At 42.7% G+C, this 24,143-nt stretch overlaps 1 protein-coding gene across 3 annotated transcripts in view; it reads left to right on the plus strand.

Annotated features, from left to right (window-relative positions):
* The window catches only part of kcnip4a (potassium voltage-gated channel interacting protein 4a), a 32,358-nt gene that overhangs the window by 1,457 nt on the left and 6,758 nt on the right, over window positions 1-24,143 (plus strand). Inside the window, exon 1 of one of the 3 annotated variants that reach the window (XM_088360429.1) lies at window positions 15,231-15,303. The exons of 1 other annotated variant lie outside the window; for it this stretch is intronic. In XM_088360429.1, coding sequence (XP_088216555.1) covers window positions 15,246-15,303 — 58 coding nt within the window. In that variant the 5' untranslated portion in view covers window positions 15,231-15,245. Of the gene's footprint in view, window positions 1-15,230; window positions 15,304-19,272; window positions 19,406-24,143 lie in introns of those variants that run through there. One more of the 3 variants, XM_088360351.1, reaches the window with a different exon arrangement.

A 24,143-nucleotide genomic window follows, 5' to 3' on the forward strand; every position in this document is an offset into this window, starting at 1 on the left:
TCTCCTTCCCTGCTGCATTGCGGCGGCTTTACTCAACGAGACCGATTTGCCGATGCCTTGGCTAATTTTGGCCAGCGAGTCAGAGGACAAGGTCAGCGTGCGTGTGCGTGTACATGAGCTCTTCTACCCTCATGGCAACTTTGCAAGTGACCTGCCAACACTGATTTGTGAGAAGTGAACATCTTGAGGGCCCCTTTAGCTTGCCTTGGTGTTCATCCCAGGTTCGCCCAAATCTAGCGTTCTTCTCGCCGGGAGCAATTACACCATTTCCCTTACCAGCTTGCCATCTATCGCTGCACTCTAATTAAATAAGAAGGTGATGATGCGTTCATGGTCATAAAGTGTGTGCGTGGTCCTCATTACACTAAAAGCAAGCGCTTCTTTGAAAGGTAATAGACGCCAAGTTGTACGGGGATGCTAATCCCCCCCTAGCAGTGTTTTATTAAACACTGCTTTCGTTTTGGAGAGCTCTCTCTCTCTTCTCGAAGCCCTCACTCTCATCCTCCCCCATCATCTCCTCGCACACGCTTTCTTGGCTCAGGAAAGGCAAAGTCCCAGTGAGGATCACTTTTGGAGCGGGCAAGGGGGATTCATCGGGTCACCACGGTGACGATAGCCTAAGATTTTTGTTTCACTGACATATCATCAGTGGACCTCGGCGATTATTTCTCACGCTTCTCGTCATGCGTACGCCGCCCGAAGAACGTCACGAGGCCACGCCGGTTTTCCGCAAAGGCTTCTCCAAGAAAGTGGTGCTCAACTGCTGCCTGGTGCGTCGTATCCTCACCTGGACCTCCCCGAAAGCTAAAGGTAGCTCGTGTTTGTGGAAATGGCGTGACCTCATGTTTACTTAACTGTAGATGTAAAGTCAGCCAGTTGCTCTTGTGAAATGATCCCAAACTTTGGATATTTTCTGACGATGTCGAAAAGTATCATTAATTATGATTTGCATTCAGGCAGCAGGGGATGTTTCAAACATTTGCGTGTCCGCAATTTTTCACTTTTATGGCTTGGCCTGAGTGAAGTGGGGAGGGGAGGAGGGACAAGCGGGGTTGGGTATGTGATTTAGTGCTGGGAGGGAATGTCAAGTCCCACCGCTGGATTATCGATCACACGTCTCGCTCGGTGATTCTCATGGTGATTTTTTTTATTTTTTTAATATACGTATATACTGCATATTACATTACATCTTTTCACTTCTTGCTTCACTTCTTGGTATTATTAGTACATAAGAGTGGCATAATGAAATGAGAGTGCATTCTTGCTTATTTAGCATCATGTGAGCGCCACTGCTTTTTTTTTTCTTTTTTGGCTTGATTGCTTGTGCTTTGTGGGACGCTGTTAAGTTGCCATGAACGAAGCTTTTGGTTGTACCTGCGGGCTAACAACAACAACGACAGCTGTTCTTATCACGCATTATTAAAGCGCTAATATGCAAATTCGCCCTTGTTTACATGTTAAAAATAGAACTCATGTCGTATTGATTTGTCAAGGTCCCACATATGGGGCAACATATCAGTGCAAAAATTTTTAAAATTGGCTTGGCCGCTTCAACCTGTGAAACTAGATGATTCCGAAAACTTAGTTCCTCTCTTGCTGCATGCGTGTGTTGACTGAATTATATCACAACTGTTGCCCATTGATGAGGGGGGAAAAAAAAAACCACATTCATTTGGCACGTGAAGTTTCTGGCCGCACTTCTTGCTTCTAACCCGCAGAGGGCAGCATAGTACAGGAAAGTGAATTTCCAGCGTTAATGTGAGGTAACTGCTCTAAGTTGGCTCATATAGTTGGTAATTTTTCAATTAAACACACAAATTGACCCAAAAACAACATCATCATTCCTGAACACCTCGCAAGTCCAAAGTTTGACATCCCATGTGATGAGTCACCACTGAAAAGACAAATATCTCCAGGCCTTTTTCTTTTTATTCTATTTTGAGGAAAGACTCCTGTCATGTTTATCCTTGGTGATATTGAGAAGGTCGCTTTTTCCGGGAGGGAAATATATTTTGTGGCTCCAGACTGGTCAACAGTGTAGGTGAGCTGGAAATGATAATTGATGAGCAGCCTCCATGAGAAGACCCCCCGGAAGGGGTGTGAGCGAGAGGGGGAGGGTGGGGGCGTTGCGCTGTTGTCATTAAAATGATTCATGTGTTGTGGAAACAGTTGGTGAGGAATGATGGGAAAATGATGATCCCGCTCCTCCGCATTAATCTTGTTTCGGAGACATGAAAAAGAGGAAATGCTGCACCAAAGTGATGATGTTGATTATGATCACAGCTAGGGATGTTCCATGCCACTTTTCCAGACTGGTACCAGGTCAAATGATTCTTTCCTGATTAGTCACTGATATCAACACCAATTTCCAATCGAATGTGTACTTTTGAAAAATGAAATTTTCCCTAAAAAACTGACAGATGTTTTTTTTTTTTTAGACCTTGATATCCCAATACAGTAAATTCCTTAAAATTGCATTTGATTGATTGGCAATTTTGGTACCGGTACTCGCTACTCAGTACTATTTGGTTCTCGCCCACTCCTACGTATTTTAATCAAAAAATTATATCCATAAATTTGTTTTATGTTTCAATATTCAAGAACAGCGTCAGAGCTGTGAATGATGTTAGTAGCCATTAGCTAGCTACATCCTTTTATGTTAGCAAGCTAATAAAGTGTGCTTACTTCTTTGTTAATTTCATTTGGGGTTAAAAACCGTTCAGAAATTGCAATTAGTCTTATCTTTTCCCTCCCAGTAATGAATTCAAGAGGAGCACTTTCCAATCCTTTGTAAACAAGGAATTAGCCGCTAACAGCCAGGGATTAGTCCCGCGTCATTTTCAAAGTAGCCTCTTGAAAGACAATAGCACTCTCTTGCCCGTCCGTTGGCCCAGCTTTTGGCCCGTAACCGAGCCGGCGCCGTTTGTGTTAACGAGTGCATTATTCACGATGCATTTGTGCGTTCCTTGAGCAAGACATGCTTTGACTCATTTAACCAACTATTAGTCATGGCTGGACACAACATGCAAAAGTGCACTGCAGCAGAAATGAGGCAGGCTGTGTTTTGGACTTGTGATTTTTTTTTTTTTACTGCTTCATTGGGTGGATCAGACAGATGTCCGCAATTGTGAACGCCGGCGTCATCAGCATATTTACCTCGTACACCAGATGGAGTGAATTGTGCTACATTACTTTTGCTCAAGAGTAAGACCGCCTGATGTGCAGCAGCCCTTGAAGCGTTTTTAGACGAAAGAAAAAAACAGCAACAAATGTTTGGAGCAATTCTGAGGACTGATTTTCAGCAAAAAAACAATAATACTTGCAAATATCCAGTCACTAGTACCCACTGGCACCAGTTTTATTTTATTTTTTAATTTTATTTATTTTAAATATTTTATTTTATTAATTTAGGACAATGGTCATCAATCCTGCAATTTCCATTGACTAGTATCCACTGGCACCAGTTTATTTAATTATTTTTTTTAAATAAAAAAAAATATTTTATTTTATTTAGGACAATGCTCATCAATCCACAGAGCAAAAACGCATCGTTGTTTGCAATACTTTCATATCCTGACATTCATCTTGCTCCCTCCCACCCACTGCTCACCCCTCCCCTCTCTGCTCGCTGGCCCATTTTTTCATGAACCTCTCCAGTTAACTGCGAGCTGATAGTTATAGACAAGAGTTTTTCTCTCTGGTGGTCCCAGAGCAGCATACACGACCTGCAAGGTCCTTGACGCATCTCAGACAGCGGGGGTCATTTTGTCACCTGTGCAGCCAGTCGCACATGTCCTGCTTTGCTGATGGCGCCGCTCCCAATTGCCTCCCTCGGGGTATCATCACGTCGTCTTTGAGTTGACTCTATGTCCGCAGACGCTTTTCTGGAATTGGGTCAACAAGGCACGTCGTGAGGAAGGAAACCAGGTCAGCGCGGCAGGCACGGCGTGTATATGTTGTCTTAACAGGGACGCGTGTCTGGTCCAGAATTGTAAATAAAGCCCCTCTCGCACTTTCAAGGAAACCACTCGACTGGATCTGGAGGTTCACGGGAAATGACTCCCGTGTGTACTTTCTCAACCTTAGTGGAGAGATTACTGGCACTCCACTTGTGATGAACCGATTTGATTGGCTTGCGGGCCTCCGCTTGATGATGTCATAATTACATGAGTACAGTTCAAAACAATCTGCCGTGGAAGTAAAACAGACTCAAATCTGGCAGACTCGGTCATTTCTTCGGTGGTAAGGGATCTAAAAAAATTTAAAAATAAGCAAAATCTGCTTTTTATTTACCTTTCTTTCCAGTATGTAGACTCAAGCTCGACTGCATTATTGGCTATATCGCCGAGAGCCAAGCACGGCGTGTTGGCTCCGACACAAACAAACCTACAGAGCGGCGATATTTACCATCGCCGAATGAAATATTGACGTCTCTGAGGACGCCGGTTTTGGCCGGAGCTTCACGAAGCGCTCATTAGTATGCCCATGTGAGCACATGGCACATGTGTCAAGATCAATGTTCTGGAAAAGCACTTTTTCATCAATTCCCAGCAGGTGATAATATAAATAAAAAATATCCTTCGCAGGAAGGCTGTCAAACTTGTTGTCAGGGCCAAATTGTTGTTATAATAAACCTCAGGGGGGCGGGGTTATCACGATGGGAACGGAGACAATTATAATCACGGTACAGTAGGTTTCAATTACATTGGGCACAAAAAGGGAAAAAAAAATTGGGAAAATATTTGGAGTTTTGGAAAATAATGTCAAAATTTCCCTTGATGTGAATGGTTGTGACATTTTCAAAAAGTCCAAAATTTTATATCGAGTGTAATTGTGTAAACTCACTTTATTGTCATCATTTAATTCAATATACTCTCTGCTATGACATTACGTGAACCCCCTTTATGCGGAAGACAGAGATTTATCAAAGTTTTACTGTGCCATTACTTTTAAAAAGCCAGCTGGCCCCCGCTTAAAGTAAATACGGCGACGCTGACGCTCTCCAGGCCGCTTTGGCACGTGGACAGCGTGAACGATGAGTCGGCGGGATGTTCACGGCTGCCCCGACGTGTTGGTTAGCGCCACCTTTTGTTTCAACCGCGCATTGCTTCAAGTGAGCTTTGCGCGTAAGCATGAAGATAATTCAACTAAGTCAGTAGGTTTGCGTTTATATTAATAGACTCTTCAACATCAGCACATTTTTTAAAGATAACGATGATATCCCTATTTTAGTCGTGACCTTTTTCCCCAAAGGTCATTCGGCAAGAAAAGTGCTCAGGCAGGTTAGCGCATACAAAGAGCACAAAAAAGATTCACGCCAAGAAGCGTCTCGTATGCGTTTCAGACGAGCGCCCCCGGGGAGCGTTTGCGTTAACGTCCGTACGCTCTGTCATCAGCGATTCATTACTCTCGTCGGGTATCGAGCCGCAGGCGCTTATCTGCGGCGGCGCCCCGCTTCGGTTCGGCCGTCTCTTAGCCTTCTACATGAAAGCACCAAATTGGCTTTTATCGCTTTTGCACAGGACCCAACTGGCTGCCTCGCCGATGTAGACTTTAGGGCAAGTAGGAATTGTGCATCTTTGCATCCGACTGGCTGTTTGCTCGACCGATATCGATGTTGTCGCCCTTTGAAGAGGGTTTGACTTTAGGTACATGTGCCACGCAAGAGCGAGACTGTACTTTTTTTTTTTTTTGCTAGAAATTTTTTTTTGGTCTTCTTCAAATGCATATATATATATATATATATATATATATATATATATATATATATATATATATAGTATTTGTTAGGGATGCACAATATTGGGGAAAAAAATGCAATATAGTTGTTGAATAAAGCGCTATATTATTGTGATATTTAACTTGTACCTCAAGAAATACCATTTTTATTATCTATAATTAAGCAATAAAAATGTTTTCATGCAGCAAAATAAGCAAGCTCAAAGTATTATTAGTGAATTAATTGTAATTGCTGTATATATAATGTTAACTATATAATATAACCTATATAATATTAAACCATTGGAGGCCGATGCATATATGTTTGCGTTTGTGAAATTTAGACAAAATCAAATAATTCCGTAACTTATTGAATATCTTTGCGATATGCATATTGCATGGGCCAATATCGATATATCGTGCCTCCCTAATATACATATATACTGTTTAAAATGTATATATTTCTCCTGTCACTGCTTCCACAAGACTTCATAAATAGGCGTAAATGTGCTAATAGCTCTCCGGTGGCGGAGAAAAGCCCCCCAGTGTGCTGACTTTGCCTTCGTCAGCAAGGATGGAAGGACCATCCGTCGCTGGGCATCGACCGGCTATTGTTGTTTGAGAGGACGCTAACTTCAAGCTACTTTCTGCTTTGCTAGCGCTATCTCTTTTTGAGAGTTTGTTGGAATTGCGCTTTCATTCGACGTGATCAAAAGTCCTAATTGTGCTACCTTAGCCAAATGTGTTGTTTTCTTAGCGTACACTCCACCAGTAAATCGGCACGCAATGAAAGTGCTAATATTTTCAGCGTGCATCGCAGCTTTTTAATCAGTGCTTGATTGACACTCTGAGACTTCAGCCCGAGTGCTGCGACGACGTCTGATATGAACGCACCACCTTGAATCGGCTCAATTAACGCTCCGTGTTTCATTTTAATGACTTGTTACGCCCGTGGTACAAAGTCGAAAAAGCTATGCAGGCAATCTGCTATAAAACAAAACCTTCTGGAAATTCATGAGAGTTAATAATTATCAGAAGCCATTTCCAGCTACGCCGCCCCGGCAGTAGCGGGATTTTGTGTCCTCATTGCGCGATTTGCTTTAAATTGTCAACATGTGTGTGTTTGTATCGTCACCCCCCGAACACACACGCTGTCATATCACTTGAAGTAAACATACGTCTTTCCCCTACTCTATAAGGACTTGGAATGTGGTGATTTTGCGCCGTACATCACACAGACATCCAAATGTTGACGTTTCTGGTACAGATGAAAAAGTCGAAATATTGAACACCGGGATTAGAGTGAGCAAGCAAATTGAAATTTCCTGACCTCAAAATGCATCATAACAAACCATGTCAACATGGAAGACTGTTTGGCAATACATTTGAAAATAATTGTTATATTGACGTTGATAAACCACCAATTTAAAAGTACGAATCCAGCGGAGAGACGCCAGCGTGCGAAAATGAAGTTGTCTCAGCTGTCTGACACATCAATAGCAACCATTTTTGTTGTTAGCTGCCGATGCTATTGCTAATAGCATAACGGAGGAGTCTCAGAGACTCTGCTGTGTGAAAATTTTAAACGATAAGAAAAGGTGAATTTGTAAATAGTTAGCTGGTTTTATACGGAATTCCTGGTCCGACATTATATGAGGCGAGTTGATGGGAGTCGCGCACATGTTGAGCTAAATGAAGCGCAACCAAATTGGCGGGCGGAGCTTGTCAATGATTCACCTGACCACAAGTCAGCCGCCTGTGTATACAAATACTGATTCAACAACTACTTTTACAACTCCAATAAAGCCGAAAAATGTAATTTCCTCTTTTCAAAAGTCCTCCGAAATAAATATTCATGTGAATATTTTGCATCACTCGCATAAAGTGCCTTGGCTACCTCTCTACCATGTGTGCCTTCCATCTCTCCTCCTCCTCCTGGCGGGCCAATCAGGCTCCACCTCCATAGCAACCGTCAGCGACGGTAAAACATCCACAGATGGTGCCGAGCGGCTCAAGTGCGGCAGCGTGCGCTCGCGTCCGGGAGAAGACTTTTTTTCCCCTCCCCGCACCTCCGGAAAGTCTCTGGCCGAGACTCATCGAGCTTTTACGCTGGAGCCGCTCACGAATGACCGCCGCGCCGCCAAACGTGCGCCTCTGACGCAGCCCGAGCCGCAAACGGGACCTCGTTTGAAGGAGAAACCGCTTTCGGCGGCCAAGATGAGCTGCAGGAGAAGGTGCAAGCGGCAGGTTTTTAAGTTCGCCCGCTACTTGTTCCGACTCATCACCGGCTCGCTGAATACCGGTAAGACTCTTCGCGGGGGGGTCGTTTGTCACTTGTGGCTCGTTGGCCGAATTACTACACAGGAATCAATCAACCGTGTTTTTTTTAATTGAGTGTTGCTGTCAAGACTCTTGGCTGCGGAAGCGAGATAACATTGATCCTCCAGAGACGTGACGCTAATGAACTTGAGGGAGCTTCCGTACGGTTTTTGCACCCGTGCCCGGGTAGCAAGTCGACATTGCGGCCCACTTTTGTGTGCTTTTTTCCACTGTGGCGGAGTGAAGACAGCTGAAGCTTTCAAATCCAAACCAATAAAAGCAGATTAGCTGAATGGGAGGAATCCATCAGTTGGCCCAATAGAGTTAGCCATTAGTTTCCATAGCTACCGGCGGGCCATTCATTAGCGTTTATTAACCCGATGCTCGTATTGATGGCGATCCGCTTCATGCTTTCCGTGTTTATCAGTGATTAAAAATTGAGTCACGCCAATAAATAAATTGAAAATAAATGGACTCAAGGAAGAGTTCTGATGTTCTCATCCCAGTGAATCACAAAGTCTTCTACCTGATAACTGCAGTGTCAGCAGTTATTCAACTTTTGACATCTTTATCTCCTTTTCCCCTTTTATTAACTTTTCGATTGATGTGATAAAGCTTGTGGGAATTGCTTCTCAGACACGCACGTGTCTGCGCCATCAGACGTGCCGGCGTCTGCTCACCCGTGACCCGATCCGACGCCTCGTCCGTCATCGTGGTCCTAGACTGTTCTAGCACAGTAGCGGGTTTACCTCTGACATAAAAGGGGGGGCCCTCCTCATTCTTTGTTTGGATCTCTTTGGTTTCCTGACAGGTCAGGTCATGTTCCACTTGCCCTGTGCCGACTGTACAGTAAACACTGAATATTTGATACGGCCGTGCCGTCATGTCGCGCCAAGGACGAAGACGCTAGGGAGGGACAGGTGTGGAAAAGTTCCTCTTTCATTAATCACCACGATGTGAGAGGAATAATTAGAAAATGATGAGCTTGTCAAAGAGATGTCACCCTCACAGTTGAAGTGATTAAAGCTCCAAACGACGACGGTGTGCGGCACTCACTTAGGACCTCCCTCTGTTTTTGTCTCGCTTCCTCTAAAATCTTTTCGAGAAGCTTTTCCGCGTCCTCCAACCAGATTGAAAATTAGACGGCACCGCAACATGAGAGACCGTGTTCTTTCCGCGCATGGTTAGCCGGCAATTACGAAGCAGACTTCCTTCCAGCGAGTAGGAAATCAATACACCCTTCAGGGGTCGGAATGAATCCTCTCAGGAGCTCCGACACCTGTCATCAAGAAATCCCAGACGTTTAAATTCTTGAGTGTAAAATTTGTCATTTTCTGCTGAGTGACAGCTCGCAAATGGTTTTCAGGTACCGTTTGATTGGCCGCTCGTGGGGGCGGGAAGGGGGGGGGGATCTCGACGGATCAATCTTGGGGCGCTTTTGTCACAAAACGGTTTGCATGCGAGGGAGGGGCGACAACAGGAACAACCTGTTCTCATTTATTCCCACTTGGCCAGTGACTGGCATGTTATATCTCCGCGTGAGGGTCTGATTGTGAGCTGCGGTCAACAGCATGTTTTGTAGATCTCTTTTCCCTCATACAAAGGAAGATGCCACGCCATTTCCAACCCAGATCGCTGATTTATATTAATGAGGGTGCCAAAGACTCGTGAGGTAGTGTCCGAGCTAGAATGATGGCCGATGTCGTCACGCGTGACCTCATTGCGTATGAAAAAGAGCTTTTTATATTGTTACAGAGGCGTGGCTTTTTCAGTAACATCCTCCAGGGGTCACATGCAGGAAATAGACTCCCCCTGGTTTGCTGTGCGCCAAAAAGTCACCTTCCCAAGGACACGATGACCCTTAGCTACGTCCCACCCCCTCCTCTCTGCTTGTCTACTGTAAACTGCTCCACACCTCCGTTGTAAACGGGCACAATTGCTTCCTCTCCCCCGGGCCCGTCTGTCATGGCCGACCGTGCAGAAAATGACTCCGGTCACGTTACATATTGGCTAAATCTGTGCCAGTGGCAGATTGCTACAAATGACAGCGGGGAAAGTCACTCAGTGCTCATTCCGGTTGAAATCCAGGTTGTAAACGTGCCGACAAACAGATGTTTGGGCCAATTTCCGAGAAAACAACTTATTCATTTTGTCGGAGTGAGTTTGTCACAAGTATTGTTACTCTCTTCTCTAGTATGATAACCGTGAGCACAAATGTTGCGTAATCACATTATTAAAATAAGCCCTCTAAAATGACTCTTTTATAAATATTTGGGGAAATAAAGAGTCGGGTTTAAATGAATAAATTAATAAATATTGTTTTAATTCCGTTTTTACAACTAGTCCATTCCTTGGGCTGACAAATTTTTTAGGGCAATGCACATTAACCAGAGCGAAGATTTGATTTTATTGTCGCGTTTGATTTGCTCCCTCCTCCTGCGTAACTGCTCGCCCCTCCCCTCTCTGCTCACCGAGAAGGAGGCAGGGGGGGAAAAGTTAATTAATGAAGGCGATTAAAGAGGCTGCCTGTTGACTCAACTCTTCAAACATCCATATTTTGCCCCGCTTAGACGTCCCCTCAAAAACCAAAAGAAGAGGAAAGTTCATTACTGCTGACAGTCAGTAATAGCCAATATTGATATAACCTTGTCTTTTTAAAAAGACAGTAAAACACACTGTTTAATTTTTCTTAAAGCAAGCCAGCCATTTTTACCCATTGTAAATTTGAATCTGAAATTCGGCTGAGTTGTTTCCCATGCAGATTAGCCTCTAGTGCGATGAGTTGATGTATGATTTTGAATCATTCCGCCTTTTTTTCCCCCCAGCATTATCTGCGCATTACTGAGCACACCGAGAATTCAATTTAAATGCAAAGCGACATAGGAAGTGCCCGTAATTTGCCGTGTACGCCGTCGTGCTTGTACCCCGACTTGCTGGCCGAGGTTGGGGGGGCGGAGTCACTGTTGTCTCCGATACGTTCGGCCCGCACCTAATTAGGATTGATCGCCATTTCTTGGTTGGCCTCTTTTCGGGTTATGCGCCCTATTTGTTTTTCTGCCCTCCCCATTAATTAAAGTGACCAATCTGTAGAGCACATTATAAGCCGAAATGACTTTTGAGGAGTTGATCAAATGTTTTGTTCTTGTGCTGTTGCAAAGCAGAGATTTATAATAGAAATATGTTTGTTGTATTGATTGAAAAGAAAATCGTGAGAAAAATATGAATCCAATCACTCCCAATGCTGGAGCTGTTTTTCTTAAAAAAAAGAAGTTTTTTCCTTTTTTTTTTTCCCCCACCATTGTTGTGCTTGTCCTCACTGACCACTCAAGGTGACAGGAAGTCACCTGAGCAGACAGGAAGTTGCCGTTGGAAATCTTTTGCCTGTCCAAAGGTGTTTTCATCATGTCTGCCTGCATCTCCCACAGCCGCAACATGGCCGCCTTCCTAATGCGATTTCATGTGGCCTACAGGAGGCGAAAAAAGAAAGCAAATAACTGTAATTGCAGATTTGCTGGCGTAAATAGAGCAGAGCGGGCTGAGAAGACGCAGCAGTAAATAGAGACGAAGTCAAAACAATGTTTGTTTTGCACATTATGCTTCTCAGTGGGACGTGTTGAAAGTGCCCACCAAACTATTCCCGGAGGTTATCCTTGTGCTGGACAAGCCAATGATTTGTCCAAGCCAAAAAATGAAGCTCTAAAAATAAAACATCCGGCAAGCTACCTCCTGCAGCATTATTGAATCATTTTTTTTCTGTATTAAAGCCGCTAATTAAGTTTCAGCAAAAGCCTTTTTTTTTTTTTCCGCAGAGGATTAATGTATTGAAAATCATGGAGCAGGCAACTGTTGGAGCATGAACGGAGATGAAGTGTACTGTGAAGATGCTCCCAATCCGGTTTTCTGCCGACGTACGTGCCCCGCCCCCGCCCCCCCGCCCCTCCCCTCTGTGAGTTGCGTGTTTAATGGGCGACCCCGAGATGTCACAGCCTGGAGCCGGCGAGGCGGCCGTGCTCAGACGTTCCTCAGCTAAATGTGACTACATGTCAAGGCTGTAGTAAAAAAATACTCATCAATGGGCCAAGTAGGATTTTATCTGCTTTAAATTGACTTCCAGATGACCCAACGTGAATAATTTCTGCTTAAATCGCCTTTGGAAGGCGTCACCATGCAGGAGTCTTGTCATGAGAGAGGCAACCACTTGAGAGAACTCAGATGTGAGCAATAACCAGCCAGGCCTACCAATTTGGCCCATTTCTATCGCAGGGAGAAATGAAATTCATTGATTTTGCTCCGTGACGCCGCAGTTTGACCATGAAATGGCTTTTAACAGTGAGGCGGATGTGAACCCTTTCTGGAGTAAAACACAAACGCCGTCCCCCCTCCACGAAATCCACGTTGTGTATTATTGCATATAAAGGTCGTGAGCTAATTTAAAGGGCCAGTGTGTAGAGTATTTGGATTTTTAAATGCTTATACATTTTTACATATACTAGGTCTAGTAATTAAAATAATTATAATGTATTTATAAATAATGTATATAATAATAATATAGCTCATATATAATAGTACTCTAATAGCAATTGTAATAAGTCTTGTAATTATAAATATTAAAATATACCAAAGTAATTCTAGTATAAATTATCATTAGAATAATTAATTATAATCTAAGATAATATGAGGCTGACATGCTTCCTTGCATTCCACTAGTCCACCACTAGATGGCAGACAATTCTACACACTGTCCCTTTAACACAACACTGCTAGTTAGAATAAATAGTAATCCCTGAAATCCTTGATTAGGTAGAGGGCTAATTTAGAACAAAGCCTGCAAATGGGAGATTTTTAATACCAACATGAAAACAAAATCAATCATTGTGATCTTATTGTTGCTGTTTATTTTTTCCACGGTAGGCGTATGTTTATTTTCTTTTATCGATGACTTGGGGTCTGCTTAATTGGTTTTTAATCCTCTTTATGCACAGTTTTACATTTTTATGGCCCAAGGTTTCAAGCTGTGTGACAGTATGATTAATGTCCCCTATTAAAACCTTCCGGCGCTTAATTCATGCCGCAGACGACGACGCCGGCACTCAGAAATATGAAATTATTTTATTCTGTTTTTAAGAGCTGCAGTCGCCGCTGACGTTTTGGATGCAGAAGTCGCTTTCGGCCCTCAAATAACGATGTTGCTCAACTTTGTTCATTTGTTTATGCATTTGGTGTCTTTTTTTTTTTTTTTTTTTAAGCATATTGACACGCGTATTCCCTCTCAATCTGCTGGGATTAATGACCGAAAGCGTTTGGCTGCGCTTCAGCTTGTAAATGAGATGCTAAAAATACGAGCTACGGCTTCTTGATTTGGATCACGTTGCATTCGCTGTTTGCTTCGCTTGGAAAGTCGCTTGATGGCTGAATTGATGGGCAGCGGGAGTTTGCAGTGCAATATACTTGAGATGCGGGTTGAATGAAACCTAATTGCAGGGGTGTCAAACTCATTTTTTTCGCGGGCGGCATTGTAATCATAGCTTCTTTCGGAGGGCCATTATGACTGTCAACCCAAATAAATGTATGAGCACCTCATATTATATACAGTAAAAGCTACAAAACAAACTGACAAATAACTCGTTTTCAAATCAGACGAGTAAAATCTGATCAAATATTTAAAAAAAACGATATTTAAAGTGAAGACAATTTGCAATTCTAGTAATCGCACATGAATTTGATGCACAATTTGTCTTCGCGGGCCACATAAAATGATGTGGCGGGCCGTATCTGGCCCCCGGGCCATGAGTTTGACACCTGTGCTTTATTGAAGGGGGGGATAAATTCCAGACCCACAAGAAAAATATTTATTATACACTTCCTTCAGTGGGTGTCTGAAAGAGATTTATTGGATTTACATTATTTCCTATTTTTGATATTGTTTTGGTTTTCGTACGATTTGTTTGGTGTGATGAAAAAATAGTAATGGTTAATCTGTTTTGCGTAAGCAAAAAAAAAAATGGGGCTGCCACGAGACACTCCCATCTATTTGGAAGCCTTCTTAGAGAAATCCTCTTTATTTTCAAACTTGGCACGGGACTCCAGCTGTGAATTTTTAATAGTGCTCAGCAATAACCCACGCATGATGAGCACGCCACGGCAATCTCAAGTGGGACAAAATGGAGAATGCTAAAACACCGCCGCCAAATAAGTGTGAGGAGTTACACTTATTGCCTCAGCACTTTGATTCCGAGAAAGTTTTTTTTTTTATGGAGCGTCGAAATTGCTTGTTCTGTGACCGTGTAAGATGGACTCATAATGACGAGGCTTAAAAAAAAAAGAATTGTTTAGAAAAGAAGCTGTGACACCTCTCACACCACTTTTGGTGCTGTGTTACGTCATGGAAAAAAAAAAAAAAGACTTATTTACACTGGGCCCCTTCTATGTCTCATCTTTTCCTGAGCTCTTCTTCCAACAACGGAATGCTCTTTCGCTTGACAGTGTTTGGAGCGTGTGAGCAAAATTCTCAAGAAGCTTTTAGATTTATCAGCCGCTACAAAATTGCGACCTCTAGCGTCCAAAAATGTGAGATACAGAGGATAGTATAAATACGCCGGTGTCTATTTTTTTAAACAGGCATTTTACATTTCAGTACTCTGTGGCCATCTAGTGGCGGTTTTGAAGTGAGACATTTTTTTTATTATATTATTTTGTGTCCATAATCTTCTCTGACTTTCCCTTCGATTGAATTGAGACCTTCACCTTAATCCACGCAATCTTCTTCAGAGTTGAGGAAAAAATAAATGTCAAAGTAATGACACGTCAAATAAAAAAAATACAACAAAACATCCTTTACAGCTCTCCCACTGAAGCCGAGCCCACACTTTGGTCTCCGCTCCTCTTGAGCGTGGCAATTCATCTTGGTGACTTTCTTCGGAGCTGCTCCCGATCTTGGAGGAAGAAAGCGGGGAGGGTTTTTAACCGTGGCTTACGTCAAAACTCCAAACTCCGAGTGCTTGTCGTGCATTCGAAGCAAGCCAGAGTGGCTGGAAAGGATTTTTTTTTCTCACCCCCCTGCCCGTCTCTCTCTTTCGCTCACTCACTCCAATGTGAGACTTCACTATCAAGTGTGGGAGGCAAAAGTGTGAGAGTGTGTGTGTGTGTGTGTGTGGAATTCAAGCAGGACTTTCAGATCACTCGCGACGAGCGAGCCAAGCAAAGGTATCATGGGAGCTTTAATGGTCATCTTCTCTCTTCAGCCCAAACAAAGACGCAAGCCCACAGGTAGGAAGCCAGACAGAATTTTTTTTTGTGTATCATTGGAATCGTGTACGAACCATCCTCCAGATGCCAAGCCCGTATACGGCCGTCGGGGAAAAGCGCTCAGCCAACTTGATGATTTCAAGCTGGTGTTAACCTTCCAACAGCAATGCAAAAAATCTCAGCTGTTGCTCCATGCAAATTTGGACACGAGCGTGCAGAAAGTTCTTCCGTTTTCTTGCCAGACCAGCAGATCATGAAATTGCTTGGAAGTCGTCATTTCTTTTTTGTAGAGGGCGGGTGTAAAAAGTGGAAATATTATTTGCTTTGCCTCCAGTGTACTGACACTATTTGCAAGCCATCCAGTTGGTTTAATTGGCTCCGCGAGAAGGGAAGCACAGTGATATTAATGAAAGTCGTTTTTTTTTTTTTTTTTTTTTAAGGGGCCCGCGGTGAGCATGCAAGGCGCAGCAGCCTGGTTTTGCTGCATGTGCACTGTAAGCATATCTTAGATAGAGCCACATGGGAGGCTAACCTATATACAGTTACGGCAAGACGAGTGATCTATACGGTCGGGATGGTTCATGTTATCTATGGAAGCTTCTTCTTGGGTTGTGGGCTGAGTTGACTTTGTTTTAGGGGTATGAAACTTCGGAAACATCAGCTTTCTTGAAGCACAAACGGTGAAATAATTGTGAGTCAAAAGGTTAGTCATGACCAACAAAAATTGAATAATTGGGATTTATGGAAAAGGAAAAATGCCCCGGGTCATATTGACCCGGGTGTGAAGGTGACGCAGTTCAACAGATTTCAGAGATGGCTTTACCTGTCCCTAAATGTGTTTCTGATGCTAATTTCAAAAATCTTTTGACTTTTTTTTTGTAGTTTGTAGAGGTTTTCATTCTTTCAATTAATTACACGCTAAATTTTGCTATTTCTGGGTGGGGCTTGTCCCAATTCTCAACGAATAGCCCCCTTCCGCTGTACACTGAATTAAGATGATTAATTGGATCGGGTCTTCCTCTGATCGAATCTATTATCGTTTGCTAATCGATGACGGGCTCCAAATTACCGATGGTGTCGAGCCTTTTGTGTCCTTCCAACCGAAAAGGCTTTGCTTTCCCCCGCTACATTCAGCAAATAATGGCGAGTGGCACTTAACAAGCCACTCTGCAGCCTTCCATTTATCTCCGCCGTTTGCATGACAAGAGGCGCCCGCCCGTCCGTCCCACGAGTCCAACAAGCCCCCTCAGGTGCTCGCGCAGCGTGTGCGTGGTCGGGATCTGAATGTTTGTGTTTTTTGCCGTGTGGGAGGAAGCTGCTTACTCAGGCTACCAACTGGTCAAATGAGTTGTTTGCGACAAGAGACCACTCACTGAAAGGCATGTGGAGGAACTATTGTTTTCATCCCCCTCATCCTCCTCATCCGAGTGCATTGTTGTAGGTCGAGCACCAGCGGAGATAGATTTTTTTTCCGTGGGGGGGCTGGGGGGTCAAGGATATCTCAGGGTCCGCAAAACATTTTTTTTACAAACCCTAAATATTCTACAAAAAATGCTGATGAAGATTCATTATGTGTACTTTACGAGGGAAGGGTGGAAATGTTGGGAAAAATCCTCGAAAAATCGGAAATTACCCAAAAGTCAATAATTGTATCTGGCCTGGGGTTCCGAGTATATTTCAGGGAGGGGCGAGTACCACCCCGCTCCCCCCTCTATCTTGTTTCTGTTTATTTTTTAAATTATTTTTTCATAGTCCCCTGACAACCTCACATGCTTTTTTGTGCTGCATCTTTGTCGAGCGGTTTTCATTCTCCACCACCAAAGCTGGTAGGCCTTAATATTCCAACTGGCCATGTTTGTCACACACGGGCTTCTTATTCAGCGGTACCAGATGGGATGTTACAATGACAGCCCGCCGGCCGGCCGGCCCGCCGCTTTCTAACCAGGCCCGATTGATGACGTGGGCTGCAACAGTTTCCGATTAGTTCCCAGATGGTCAATGTCAGTCTGTGCTGTTGGCTATTAGGAGCCCGGGCTAACAAGAAACTTGAGCAGCGGGGAACTTTGGCGTTCACTATTTGTCTCACAGCACGTGCTGATGTTTGGAAACGAGATGCTTGCTAGTTAGCACCCCTGTTATGCAACACTTCAACTTGACCCATTTCAAAATTTGAAGGAAACAAATTAGATCAGGAAAGCAATGTGTAAAATGTTGATTAAAATGTATAGTGGGGAAGTTAATGATATTCTTTGTGGGGTGATTAAACAATCCCTGGAGCGTTATTGCTGATCTTGAGAAACAAACATGGTTAAAATGTCTTTTTACAGTGTTTTGTTTTTGTTTTGATTTTTAATTTGTCAGCAGTTTTGTCCAGCTGTGGTTTGCACTTCCTCTTGTTGTCCACTTGGGGGAAGCAACGTCACATAATACAGCACATCACTGCTTGCATTTTCATTATTCTAATTATGTGATTAATTAACTGGCATGACTTACAAGATTGCACTACAATTTTTGCTATTTTTTAAATCAAAGATGCGACGTCACATAATACAGCACATCACTGCTTGCATTTTCATTATTCTAATTATGTGATTAATTAACTGGCATGACTTACAAGATTGCACTACAATTTTTGCTATTTTTTAAATCAAAGATGCGAGTAAATGTTTCAAGATAAAATAAAAATAAAACCAAAATAATATATAGATAAAATATAAATCTTCATTGTGCAAGCCTTTCTAGGTCAAACTTTAAAACAAAACAAAAATTGAAATCAACCCATAATAAATATAAAATAAAATAAAAACAAAAATAATATATAATTAAAATCTGTATTGTGCAAGTCTTTCTAGGTCTAACTTTAAACAAAAAAAAAAAAAGAAATCAACCCAAAAAGCTGATGTGCAAGTAAATAAATGTTTTAAATCGGCATCAAAAATATATCTAGGGACACAAAGCCTGATTAAAATTTGCTGTTCAGCAGTATAATAATTTCAGTGATGAAAAGTAGGCAAATTGTTTTGCTTTTTTCCAAAGGTATGCTATGTTTAAAACAATGGTGACCATTAATGAAAAACTAGCAATGTGTGTATGGATTAGGAGACGATTTGCTACTTAGAAGAATCTCATTCGCTTGTAGTGTTGCAATGTATTGAATGGCATTGTGTCCATGTTGGAGTTTTTGTGCTATGCAGGTGTCAACATGCACGCACGCACACACACACACACACACACACACACACACACACACACACACGCACAACTAATTAGCTTCACCACCAATCACACTGATTGATACGACACACTGTGCTGATTATTTACCAGGCCTTGATTGCGCCCTGAATTGATGAGAACGCATCATGTTTCACTTGTCGTACTCCTTTGCCTCTTTTTGGTCTTAATGGAGGCTACTTTATAAAGTAGGTTGGAGATATTCACGTTTTTGAAAATCTGCGTCTTATCGTTGGTAATGACGAATCTGAAGAAATATTTGTGACTTTGCGTAGAGGATAAAGAATATATGCCTGTGTGTATTGTTGTATGCTGCCTGCATGTGTTGCTAACATTTGTTTTCAAATGGATCTTGTTTAAATGATTATAATTATTACAATATTGACGTTAGTTCGGTTAGTCAGTCTGTGGCGTTTCCCATGTTGTGTTAGCATTCAGTTAGCAGTAAGGCGCTAATTATTTTGGTTTGGTAAAAACAAACATTCAGCTTATAAAAAAAAAAAAAATGCTCACAAGTCAAAATAATCACTATTATTCCCCAAAAAAGCTTCTTTTTTTCCTCTAAAAATATTTTCTCTTTTATATCTTTCTCTTATTTCTAAAATATTTAACTATAATACTCATTTTAAAATTTTATTATCTACATTTAAATGCTTGGTAAATAAAACGGTGAGCAAACAAGGGTGGCCAATCACATTCTTTCTCCCCCTCCTCCTCCTTGTTGTTGTCCACACGTGCCTCCCGGCCAAAGAGCGCCGCACAGGCGAGTTTGTCGAGCGGCGTTTTTGATGGCTCGTCGACATGAACTCGGAGGATCTGGAGATGTTGCTCGTAGTGGTCCTCGTCGTCAAAGTTCTGGAACAGTTTGGCTTGTTGGATGTCGGATACGCCGGTAAGATGAGCGTGAAAAAGCAGAGAAAGTTAACTTCGGTGTACACTTGTTAATAAATACGGTAACTCCGTCAAATTGTTTGGACACACTGAGAAACATTATTGCAGATATGACATTTTCCCTTTCCATTTGTAATTTTGAGAAGAGATGTATTGATTTTTCCCGATGGTGCTGATTAGCTCTGCCGATTGTATTTCACTTGCCGACCGGCGGCATCGGACAGCGGCTCCGACCCTTCTGGGTCGCGGCTGCCTTTTTATGTCTCCCCGCCGTCCCAGCCGATGTTTCTTGTCCCTCGCCGGCCGTTGACCTTTTCACCGGCCTGTCGGACCGGTCGCCGGCAGGCTGACAAACGGCGCGGCGTAAATCAAATGTTATCGGTTCTTCAGTGTTATCAGCTTCTGCACGCGGGCCTGCTCGTCTTTTGTAACCCTGTCACTCACTTCCTCTTTGTCCATATTAATTAAAAGATAGGTGGCGCTGTTGAGCATGTCAGTAAAATGTTTGAGGGTGGAGCCGACTGGGGAAAAAATATATTTTTTTGTAATTTTATTTATTCATCAGCATTTTTCAATGCCATGGCATTTTTTTTTTCTTTCCAATAACAGCAAAAAAGAACAGTTAGCCACACAATATTAAATATTTTGTATACCCGTGTTTGATCGTCCCAGTTTCCTCTTTTTACAGGCGACGGCCTTTCCACCTCGCCACCAAAGATGGCGGCTCGCTTTCACTTTCTGTTGCCGCAGGTGTCCCTAATTGTGTCCTCTAATTGTGTCTCCCTTCGTAAATGACATGCCAAGCGGCTTTGATTGATGAGCGAGCGAGATAAACCATTCACGGTTCACTTAAAGCAATTAATGAAAATTCCCAGATGAATTGTGGACGAGGGATGCTGATGAGTGGCACTCATTCAGCATGGCTGTTGGAACTTTGCATGTTGTCTTTTTTGCTGTCACAACAATTTCCGGACGGAGGAATTTTATGTAGACAAATGTCGAATTTTTTTTCACCAACAACTACGATCAGTGTAATTCTTTCCTGACTGTGTAAACAAAAGTTGCTAGTTTTAGAAAAGGCCAGTAGAGGGCGGTATGCTCTTTTTTTTTTTTTTTTTTTTTTGCTGCTGACCCCCCAGCATGTCAACATGCAGTTGGATAGAGGAAACATGTAGTGAGAAGGTCCCACAAAAGAGGTGGACGTGGAGTGGTTCGTGTTCTCTCACCGTGACCCCTCCCTCCCTTCTTCACACGCCCCCTCCCCTCCCCCTCCTCCCTCACCCTCCTCCCCTCGCTCAGCGCTTCTCAAGTGCAAGAGCGGAGTTTGCTCCCGCCGCTTTCCCGTCATCGTCGTCTAGATCGAGTTCACGTCCCCACCGGGGCCATGCGATCGCTTTGGTGACCCGACGGACTCGAGGTCTCGACCTGGATTTAGGGAGCGGGCAGGCGGGAAACGGGTGCCGAGGGGTGCCCGGCTTGTGCGCCCGGCCCGGCTTAGCGCTGGAGTGGGCACGGGGGAACTGGAGCGCGGGACCGGGTGCCAGCCCCGGTAGCTTGGAAGGCGAGGAGGGGGGCGGCTCCGGCTTCGGCTCGGGGCAAGGGGGCGACGAGTGGTCCGAGGGTGGCCCGGTGCTGAGCGCCATCTGGGAGACGGAGGGGCTGCAGACGGTGGGCATCGTGGTGCTGGTGTTTGCTTCCATCAAGCTGCTGCACATCTTGGGGATCATCAACTTCTCCGAGGGTAAGAAGTGTCAGACAAGGGTGGTCCCAAATCAATATCCTCACACTTGAATGACGTCTTTATTTATTCGCATATAAGATACAGTCGAATTAGCCTTTTTCCAATCAGGGATAATAACGTTCAACAACAAAAGAAAAGGAAAAAGTGCAGTTTTTGTTTTAAAGAACTGTTTAAGACTCATCGGGGAAAAATGACTAGTATGTCTCATAGAACTCTTTTATGCTGCTTGAAATAAACTGTTTTGTAAAGAACATTTGACAGTTTATTTCCTGGCTAGAACTCGCTTGTCTTGTAGCCATCATTTAAGTTCATGTTTTGATTTCATTTTTTTGTTTACTTGAACTCTTTGTTTGGATTTGACTCTTGTCATTATCTATCCATCATTTTAAAAAGTGAGACATGGTCTTCAAAGTTCTTCATTCAAATCAGTCACTCTGCGACTGTTTTTGTGGTGTAAATTTTTGTCTTTGAGACCTCATTAAAATAAAATCCACTGCCGTGAGGTCACTGGGAAGCTCTTCATTGATTTAACTCCGCCTACTGTCTTGCAAATTGCCTTTGAGAAATTTTCAAGCTCCCACTTATTCTAAGAAAGGTCACCTTTGCAAGCTTAAACAAAATCTTTATTTATTTATTTATTTATTTATTTATTTATTTATTTATTTATTTATTTATTTATTTGGGACACACTGTAAAGGAAAACGATTCCAATGTGTTGAGGAGTCTCGAACGGCGTCTCATATGCATCTCAAGGAAAAGCCGTCTAATTAGCGAGGCAGCGATAAAAACTCACTCAGCGCGTCGGGCCCGAGCGAACGCTTTAATCCCGACCGACCGCGTCGGTCTCATTAAATCAACCTGCTCCGATGACACTTCAGTTAGACTTCCAATTAGCGTGGCCATTCACACACGTATGTGTTTGCTTCCTTCTAATTGGGGATGCGAGCGTACTTGGCGTAGATTGAGTTCAAGTTTTTGCTTCTCCGAATGGAAATCGATGAGGCCAGACGACATCCACGTGTGGTTATCAACACGATACGTTGGGTGTCTGGAGGGATAATCGCTGCGGGAAAATCAAGCATCTGATGAGCTTGTCAGTCCCTGAGCGGGAAGTTTGGGAGATATGGAGAAAAAAAATCATTTTGCAATTATAAAACTGGCGAGATGGTCAATAACGGTAGACAAATAGTTATTTTTAAAATTACCTCAAAGGAAAGTCGTTTTCAAGTTTAGGGATTAAATATTGAGTTTGTGGCTGCGACTTTATCGCTTTGTTTTTCATACCTATAAATGACTTATTTATTAATTTATTTCTTCATTTAAATTACTAATTTCAAAAGCGCCATACACAAATAATGCGGAAGTTGTTGTTTTTTTTTATTCTCCTGGGGTGAATTTGGGAAATGTCAAGTCGTAGCTCCATGAGATTTCACACTTGGTTGAACATGCGTCCATGCGCACATCTCTCCCCCCCCCCCAAAAAAAAAAAAAAGCCACCTGAGCAAACTCCATCTGGAGGCCAATGTTTATCAACCCACCGTAAGCAAAATTTCCCATGCTTGTTGTTTTTTTGTATGGAGTGCAAAAGTGCTTCGCATTGCGCTGACTCAGCCACTTTCGCTCAATCCATCATTTTGGTTGCTTCACTTAATTGCATTTTTTTTGTATGCTTTTTTATTTATTTTCTTAAACAATGCTGTATCTGGTCTAGAAATCAATTCAAAGGGACTACAAGCGTGTGGTGCAATTAGCCTTTTGCTTTTTTTTCCTCAACCCCTTTTTAGCATTGAGGAAGTGATTGACGTGGCCTTTTGCCGGCGTCCCTTGGGGGTGTTTACACTCAAGTGAAGTCTGCAGCGGATTCAAAGTAAGAGCCAATCACTTTGGATGAAAACATCAACGCTAATAGATTGCGATGGAGACGATAGCGCCGCTGATGTGGAACAAAAGAAGACAGATAGGACGAGAAGGGCATGATTGGCACTGCTCTAGCTAACGCGGTGTAGTCAAAAGTATTGGGACACCTGGCTTATGCGGGGAGCCATTTTCGCTGTTGGGCAATAAAATCTCAATATTGATATTTGGTGTATTTGTTAAATTAGATTAAAGATTATTAGTTCTTTTAATTTTTTAAAAATATTTTTAATTTAAAAATACTGGGAGCCGTTTTAGCTGTTGGGCAATAAAATCTCAATATTGAAATTTGGTGTATTTGTAAAATTAAATTAAAAAAAAAATTTTCTTTTACATTTTTTGATATATTTTTTATTTAAAAATTGGCATTTCTCATGGGTCTAACAATGGAAGCACTGCATGTTGGCCTGTTCATAATCTTGGAGACTTGATGGATTTTGAATGTTAATGAGTTTTTATCACTCTGATTTGTTATTATTTTCTAAGTGATTGTACTAATATTTGAACAAATGAAAAAAAATTTAATGAATTAAATAAAAATGTCATTCAGACGAATTCGAACTAAAATTAGCGCGAAAGTAAAACAGTACATGTAAGCAACAAACAATACAATCGTCTTTCTAACGACGCCTTCGTTGGGCCCTACTATGTCGTCAATCTGTCAAGATGGCAGGTCTGTCTACGTGAAGCCATATACAGTATTAACCGCCTGGCTCACGTCTTTGCGAAACGCTGCGTGCATTTTCCCGTCAGTCGTAAAACGTCGCAGGCACTTTTTATTAAATAACGACAATGACATATGGCTCATGCCGACTCGCTCCCGCGTTGGGGCTTGTTTGTGCATCCACCTCTGGAATCTGCTGTGTGGGTTATCTGATTGGATGAGGGCTGATGCTGGTAGTGGGGGCGCTTTTTCATTACACGGCGGGGACTTTGTTTGGATCTCTTTTGCTTTATTGACTGAGCTTGTGTGGATGCTAATCAGCGTGTGTCCTCCTTATTCTGCAGCAGCACTCCTACATTATTCACATTTGATAGATACACTACCTCTTCCTGTCTGTCGTGGAACTTTATAATATCTTGT

The sequence above is a fragment of the Syngnathus floridae genome, chromosome 1 (assembly GCF_059516105.1).
Source record: "Syngnathus floridae isolate MCC-2025c chromosome 1, RoL_Sflo_1.0, whole genome shotgun sequence".
NCBI classification, from domain to species: Eukaryota; Metazoa; Chordata; class Actinopteri; order Syngnathiformes; family Syngnathidae; genus Syngnathus; species Syngnathus floridae.